Source organism: Cynara cardunculus (assembly GCF_001531365.2).
Source record: "Cynara cardunculus var. scolymus isolate 2C chromosome LG 3, CcrdV1, whole genome shotgun sequence".
Classification (NCBI taxonomy): domain Eukaryota; kingdom Viridiplantae; phylum Streptophyta; class Magnoliopsida; order Asterales; family Asteraceae; genus Cynara; species Cynara cardunculus.
The window spans coordinates 33,737,678-33,746,284 of record NC_037530.1 but is presented as its reverse complement, the minus strand read 5'-3'; the positions used below and the strand labels follow the sequence as shown (position 1 = coordinate 33,746,284).

Below are 8,607 nucleotides of genomic sequence, written 5' to 3'. Positions count from 1 at the left end.
CAACAAAATAAATAATTATTATCTTTATAAAAAAATTATATTATTAAACCAAATATAAATTACTTCGTTATTGTATATAAATTAAATTATAAAAAATTGATTTAAAAAATTATACAAAAAAATAAGAAATTTCAAATAGTTAATTTGATACTAATATCGATATATTTTTGTCAAATTTTTATGATATTTTTCAAACATATATTTTATTCAAAAATAAAAACATCATCGTTTTCTCAAAATCACATAAAGTCATATTATAACATCGACTGAGATAAAGAATAAAATGAAATATTAAAATCACGATGTATCTCGCTACATTGCGCGAATACGCTTCTAGTTTATATATAATGTTTCATAGATATTCGTCAAATTATAGATAAATATTCAAAATAGTATATCTACTGTAATTAGAAATTTTCAAGTTTTAATATGATAGATAAGTTACCATTTTGATGATATAAATATCAGGATTGATTGACATTTTAAAAAAAATTAATTAGAATTTTTTTAAATAAACTTATATATATTTATACTATTTTATAAAACAGATTTTTTAAAAATCTTAAAAATAATTTTTAATGCATAAAGTACTATACATTTATGCACAAAGTCTTAAAAGTCTTAAAAACAACTCATAATGCATTAATTACTACTACTTTATGCATTCAATCTTAAAATCTCTTAATATACAATTAAAATAACATATAGTACAAGTTAACAATGCACATTATTACTTTTTATTTTCATGTTCCCAAGATACTTTTGATACATTCCACTCATGTTTTCACCCTCTCATACCTCTATGTCTTCTCCCCATCTCCCAAGGTGAGATTCAACTTGAGATTCATCATGAGTTATTAAAAGTTATCTCATTCAATTGCTCTAGAACTCTTGCTCCTGATTTCTTGATTCTTTGCTCTTGGTGTAAATCGAATACATTTGTGGAGTTGTTTAAATATATTGGATTTTAAACTGTCATAAGATTTTTTTCATCGATAGACTGTAATTGGAACCCTAATCTTATTTATTCAAATTGTATTAGTATGTAAAGACCAAATGTAACTTATATCATCGTTAAATCTTCTCTAATAAAACCTGTGAAACTTCAAAATCGGTAAAATTCACGGCTCCCGCCGCATTGTACAGGTACACGACTAGTGTGTGTGTGTATACATATATATATATATATAAAGCATTTGACAAAAACTCTTAAAAACCATTTTTTACACATAAAGTACTGCATATTGATGCATATTACTTAAAATTCAAGATTACAAGTAAATTATGCATAAGTACAACTTATTAAAGCTCSATGTTTRAATTCGTATAAMTAACTGYRGATAAACATAATCAATTAGAGCATAAACATCTCATTTTAAAATATAAAAAATCTAAACTACAAGTAAGATAATCATCGAGTTCTAACAAAATAAATAATTATTATCTTTATAATWAAATTATATTATTAAACCAAATATAAATTACTTCGTTATTGAACGTAAATTAAATTATAATAAAAAAATTGAATTAAAAAATTAAACAAAAAATAAAAATTTTAAATAGTTAATTTGATACTAATATTGATATATTTTTGTCAAATTTTTATGATATCTTTAAATTTATATTTTATTCAAAAATAAAAACATTATCGTTTCTTCAAAATCACATAAGATCATACTATAACATCGACTGAGATAAAAAATAAATAAAATATTAAAATCAAGATATAATCCAACATACCCCTACCAGTACCACTTGTTTGTTGACGTTTGATTGAAATTCAATCTGACATGACTTTAATAACCGAAGTAAATAATTTTTTAAAATATGTTCTTTTTTAAAAGTAATTTTCAAAATTGTTTTTGTTGTGAAAAATTAAGTGTCCTTACAAATAAACATACTTGGAAAAATTAATTATTCACTTAAAAACTCCTAAAATAATCATAGCTTAATATTCATCTTGAGAATATGATTGATTTGTTTATTGACCAGAAACCATCGTCAAATATCCATATTTATTATGAATGATTGACGTAATTTTTTTAAATCATACAACAACAAAAATATTCTAGATATATCACTCTCGGTGCTCTACAATAAAATCGAGTTTATAGGACACTCTCAATTTCTAAGCGTCTTAATAGACCTCTTTATAAGACTTAGTTTATAGGACCAAAAAACAAAGTTTCCTATCCAAAGGCTTTGTAATAAGTTTTTTAGGACACTTTTAATATAAAACGTCTCATTAGCAACTTTATAGGACACTATTTGAAAAACTGTCCTATTAAAACGAACGTCCTATAACAAAATTAAGTTTATAGGACACTTTTTATAAAGTTGCTAATGCGACACTTTATATTAAAAATGTCCTAAAAAACTTGTTAAGACGCCCAAAAGTGTCATATACACTTATTACAACACATTTAGATAGGACACTTTTGGTCCTATAAATTAAGCTCTATAAAGCGGTCTATTGAGACACTTAGAGATTAAGGGTGTCCTATAAACCCAATTTTGTTATAGTGATGGTTTTGTGGTTCGCAAATGCGATTCTCTACCACAAAGGAAATAAACTCGTGTTGTATCTGTATCTTTCGTCAAACCATATATTAAGTTAAAATATAAAACGTCCGAACACAGATATTGTATTTCTATTTACTATTACAAAAACGAAATAAAACATATACCTAAAAGTAAAGCAAAATTGTTGTAGAGTACGTAGGGTCCAATAAAAGCGATTATGGAATGGTGACCGAGTGGGTGGTTTGGTTCAAAAAAATGTAGTGGAATCAATCCTTTGGACTCCACTAGCAAATGTACCCTCAATCATCATCTCATTCAACAACAATTTGATAAGGATTGGATGCTTATCATCCAAAGGGAGGTGAATTTCATACTATAATGTTTACTTTCTTACCCGTTAAGCTAAATCCTTTGGGACTCGTACTTTTTTGTTGAGAACATCATATTTTGGAGAGTCATTTAATGGGGTTCCACGTATTCTCACATGGTATAAGAGCCAAAATTTAGCATTCTAGGGACTCCGACACTATGGTGCCATCTGTAGTCATCTAGGTCTTGCCCCTTTCTACACTCTAGAACAATTTGTGCTTGTCTAGACGGGCGGGTATAACTCACATCGGCTTGACTTGGATGATTTCTCAGCAATAAATGTTGAAACCTAATCTAACGGAGTTGCATGTTCTCACATAAACCATTTCATTTTGTTATGCATGACAATGAAGCAACAAATTGAAGGAAATGGTAGAGCAAAGGGTACCTAATCTCAAGCCACTTAAAAGGGTGACCTCCATGAACCTTCTCCAAAGTCACCATTTCAAGGAGGTCATAACATGAATCTTGATCAAATATCTAGAAACAAATTGCATAGCAAAGCAGAAGGTAGTTTCCAAAGATTTTGCAAGAGTGATTATATATCAACCTTTTTATTCCATTATAAATTTGATAATATGGTTTCTGCCCAGCCTATGCATACATATAATAAAACAGATAATGGAGAGATAATGTACACTCTTTCCACAATACATTTCAAAGAAACAGAGATCCTACAAAACCATGATTAAAACACAAGCACACAACCTCTTAGCACCAATTAGCTTACCTTAACAAGAAGAGGAGCCATTACTGGTTTGACCAAGGATAGATGGGTGCAGACTGGGGGTGGGGGTTTTCTTGATTTCTAGCCCTTTTCCAGGTGATTTAGGGCTCTTGGCCACCCTTAACTCTGTCAAACGTGGACTGTAAACCCTTTGCGAGAGACGGGGACTACACACAGGCTTCATATCTTCGAGTGGAGTTTGGGTTAGACTTGTTACCTTTAGACTGCTAGTGTGGCGAATCTCTCCTCGGCTTCTTGTTACAATTCCATCAAGAACTTCTGCACTATCAACTTGGGGGTTTCTTGAATGAGCATTGTCATCCTGCAAGCATTTAGGACATATCGATAGATGCACAAAGTGGCATAAGTGACTCTTGATGGTTCCTAAGCAAAATACAACATTAAAAAAAATTTGTTTGAAAATGTATCAACTTTGCATGTTTATCTTTTTAAACTCGAGGCAAATAATGAGGCTTTTTGTTCCTTCGTGTCATCATTTTTGTGAGAATATGTCCAAAAAAGCCCTTGAGTAGAGAAGGAAAATTCTAACATATACTTGGGAGAAATGGTCCAAGTCTAATAAATGTAGGACTCTAACATGGCCCTCCAACAGAGGCTCAACGGGCACAAATTGTCCCAAAGTGTCCTAGAGGGGGCTAGACAAGTACAGATTGCCCTAGAGTGTCAAGTCCCATGAGTGGCAGATCTAAGGTTTGATACCCAGAGTGTCCAAGAGTGGTAGATCAAAGCTTTGATACCACATAAAAATATGTGAGACCTAGTTAGATTACTCTCCAAAAGAGGCCCTTAAGAAGAGTAGATAGGTTCCAACATATATTGGGGAGAAATGTGGAACTCTAACAGTTCCTAAGCCAAATATAACATTTATTTATTTTTTGTTTAAAAATGTATTGATTTTGCTTAATTATCTTCTAACTCAAGACAAAGTAGAGAGATTATTTGTTCTTTATGTCTTTGTTTTAGTTTAATTGACTTTTCTGTGGAGCAGTAAGACTGAAGAACAAGTTGACTTACACCAAAGGACATATTGTAGGGTGTGGCTGAGGCTTCTTCATATTCAGCTGCATCCAGATCTTGAAGATGGACACCTTTAAAGAATTTTGGAAGTAAATATTGCCTTGCAGGAACAAGAAGCATGATCAAAAGTGGGAAAAGAACGCCGGCTATTGGGATCCACGTTATGCCAAAACACGCAAGCAAGTAAACCGTCTGAAACAATGTGAACGCAGCAACCGTCTTGAAAGGTACAGTTTCTACAAATGTAGCGTGATGATCTTCCAAGACCCTGATCAAGATTTCCAAAAGAGTACAAGGAACCATAATTTGTTAGAGACCTTGAGGAGTGAAGGGAGGTTCCAACATATATTTAGGACAAATGGTCCAAGATGGAGGCCAGACGGCACAAATTGTGTCAGAGTGTCAAGGTTCCAACATATATTTAGGACAAATGGTCCAAGATGGAGGCCAGACGGCACAAATTGTGTCAGAGTGTCAAATCCACTCCCTAGAGTGACTCCAATACCATGTTAGAATATGTGGAACCTCATTGGATTACTCTCCAAAAGAGCCTTGAGCAAAGAAGGGGGTTCCAACATATAATGAGGAGAAATGATCCAGGTCTAGCTGATGTGGGACTCTTAACATAATTAGAGGAGCAGATGGCACTTGAAATTTGTGTCCACAGTGAAACTTACTTGTATCTTCGACTTGGAGCAGTGAAAAGTAATAATATCCGCTCCCAGAATTGATTGCCGGGCAAACTTTCAATGGCCATAAAAGCAAAGTAGCCCCAAAGAACTGAAGTTGGGATCTTTTTAAGCACGGGCATAGCAGCGACGCACCCACCAACCATTAACGCTTGTAGCACATTGCTAAGTCGTTGCTCCTTCACTTCAACGTGCAAAAGTTCATCAACATCCTTTTCGACATCAAAGATAGTCTCGTCAACTGGTGCATTTATGTAACCACTACTAGAGGCTTGTAATATTGTTGATTCCTTTAATTCTTTCAGTCCCTGTTTAACATCCAATTAATAGACATAGGACACGGAATACTGTTAAGAATTGTATTGAACCAATTGAAGGTTAATATACCAGACTTGATGGATTCTGATAAACAAGCGGAGTCTGCATTTCGTTGTAGGCCTGTTGCATGTTCTCATACAGCTCACTCAAGTTTGAATTCTTGCTTATACTTTTTCGAGCAGTGTCCACAAGTTTACTTCGTAGAAGCTGTTCCAGAGGGACAGAAAGTATGCCGTAAATCACAAAGTCTGAATCTAGTAGCAAAAGACTGAAAAGTTCGAACATTTTCATTTAATATACCATTAGAACTCTAGTGTTCCTTTTATCTAGATAAAATTGATTTTTCTTTTTCAGCTTCCCTATTACTTTCGCCTGCCTTAGAGAAAACTCTAGCTCCAACACTATCAATCAAGATGGGATCACTTGTTGCATTTAAGAAAGTGAACACTTTTTAAAGAAACAGGGGAACCAAGATCATTTTCTATTTAATTATTGAGAAATGATGGTCACTTGGTGTATAGGAGGAAAAAGAATGACACCGAAGTATACAATAAAATAATTGGAACCATCATCCTGCTATATCCAGATGAGAGCAAGAAAAGGGGAAAAAGTTTCATTTAGCTTGCATAATAAGATATACCTGATGTTTTAGAGTGGCTAAGCTCTTTGTGTGCATTGGAGATTGCGGAATAACTCCATTGGCTGGAGGAATGCCAATTAGCCCACATAGTATGGTCTGATCCAGAAAAAAAAAGCAAGCGAAAAAGATGACATACCAACTTGTTTTTTTATCATATAGCTTGATTAAAGCATTCATCATTACCAAAAAGCCCATGAAAGATCTCTTACCAGAAAACCCAAAAGAAGGAGATCATAATGATAGGAAGAAGGTTTCTTTAAGTTAAACTCTTTTTGTTGCGCAAGCTGAGATGCAACACTGTGATCAAAATAGTAAAGCACTGCTATCATGGTTGCTGGAATAAAAGCTCCAACAATATATACAGGAGGCACATTCAACATTTCCTGCAGGACTTTTAAGTATGAGATTATGGCCTTAGAAGAACATATAAGAAAAAGAACCTTTCGTGCAGGTGCTAATTAGAGTATCTCATATTATATGATCAAGATCGAGTGTAGAAACCACCTTTGCAACAGTCCAGTTTGTATATGCACCAGGAGACCATGGATTCGGACTGAAAAGCCGCCTTGGTATCCCTTTTGGGACATCATTAACTGGCATGTATGAGACACCAGTCCAAACAACCACCATAAAAGGAACACCATAATCAGCAATGAATCCCCGTAACCACCCTTTGGAGAATTAGAAGTCAGAATACACAAACAAAAAAGATAGCAAGACTGAGACTGTGAACAAACAACTTAGTTGAGCTTCAGACAATTGTTCTAGATTCTTAACACAGAGTCCAAGGGTTAGACACTAACCTGTTCCATAACGCCAGGACCTTGCTTTACGGCTCTTCAAAGCAGTAATAAGAAGGCCGAAAGACAGAACGAGTGCGAACATTCCATTCCCAAAGCGCCATGAAGGCTGAAAGGCAGGCTGATTGGGATCCTCACTTTTTGGAATACCAAACTCCTCCACAACTCCCTATGAAATTATGTGTATGTTAGAGTATCGTGCATCATATGTGAATTTAATCAAAAAAATGGAGGCGTTTATTTTCAAGGGGAGTGTGATCTTTACATAGTAATATAATAACATTCTGGACAGTGATCTTGGAGCCAACATATAGTAAAAATTACAACTCTTAGTTGCAAACTCACCCTAATAACCAGCAGTTTAGTGAAGTTTGTTTAAGGTGAAATGGAAATGGACAATACTCACTTTAATAGCCTGCTGCATGAAGAGCATTGCAATTAGAAGACCAAACAATTCCCCGGCCACCCGTGTGAATCTATTGATAATGGAGCAGGCACCAAGAATGGATAGCAAGACCAGCAAAAGGGCCGTCCACACGCAAACCCTGTTCTCAGGGAGAAGATTACAGAACTTATTTAAGACTTTAAGTGCTAAACTTTACAGAGTAGCTAGTTTAAGCCACATGAATAGCCAGAAAGTACCATCCGGACCAGGCTAGGAAAAGGGGTTGTCCTAAATCCTTTTGATCTTTTGCAAACTTGAACATAAATGTGTACATTAGCACTGTTGGCTCAGCCACACCTAGTATAAGCAGTGGCTGTCCTCCAACTATAGAGTGGATGATGCCACATAGTGCCGTTGATGCTAGCGTTTGAACTGCAGTGAGACTCCCCTCTGAAGCAAAACAAACATCATGAAGATTCATATTAGCAGATACCCAGTTCAAAAAACAATAACATCAATGTTTTAACACTAGAAAACTGTCCAACCTGTGTCTCTTTCTAATTGTTCCCCAAAAGATATAACTGGGATTGCTGAAGCAAAGAATATATATGTTGTTGGAGCCAGTATCCTAATCAATTAAACGTAAGGACGATCGGAACTACATCAAATGCAAGTCATATACACAAGAAATTATTAACTAAGAAAAATATGAGCTACAAAGAGTCACAAACCTGATGCCCGCACGGATGCCACCTGTCCAGTCTTGCTTGTAGCACAGTAGTCTTCCTTTAAGATCTTTCTTGATTCCACGGAAAGGAACAAATGTTTCTTCCATGGCAATTCACAAAGTTTCCCAGTTCAAAGATTTTAAGTATATTCTTCTTAATGATAGTTGTCTCTTGCTCTGAGTACTTTTCTATTTTCTTTTCTGAGACAACTTTAAAATAGGAACGGCAACAATAAAAGCAGCAGGCTAGCTCAAGAGGCTAATACTATAACAATTCAAATTTGTATGCAAAAAATGCACCTAGGAATGGGCAGAAACACAAGGAACTTTACTTCATTGTGATGGTTGAGTTCTTTTGTTGAATCAGTAGCTTTGTTGTATAAGAACCCCT

The 8,607-nt window shown here is 34.3% G+C and overlaps 1 protein-coding gene across 2 annotated transcripts; it reads right to left on the bottom strand.

Annotated features, from left to right (window-relative positions):
* Window positions 1-3,442: 3,442 nt before the first annotated feature.
* On the bottom strand, window positions 3,443-8,324 carry LOC112509487 (probable boron transporter 2). 2 transcript variants are annotated; one of them, XM_025114469.1, is made up of 12 exons: window positions 8,221-8,324; window positions 8,035-8,117; window positions 7,747-7,939; window positions 7,511-7,649; window positions 7,108-7,273; window positions 6,809-6,975; window positions 6,514-6,687; window positions 6,305-6,400; window positions 5,734-5,871; window positions 5,335-5,654; window positions 4,627-4,925; window positions 3,443-3,910 (listed from the first exon to the last, which is right to left on the bottom strand). In XM_025114469.1, the coding sequence occupies exons 1-12, from the start codon at window positions 8,322-8,324 to the stop codon at window positions 3,624-3,626; spliced, it is 2,166 nt and encodes a 721-aa protein (XP_024970237.1). In that variant the 3' UTR covers window positions 3,443-3,623. The 2 variants fall into 2 exon arrangements, with proteins under 2 accessions (XP_024970237.1, XP_024970236.1); XM_025114468.1 differs by having other exon boundaries at window positions 3,443-3,941; window positions 4,655-4,925.
* Window positions 8,325-8,607: the final 283 nt, after the last annotated feature.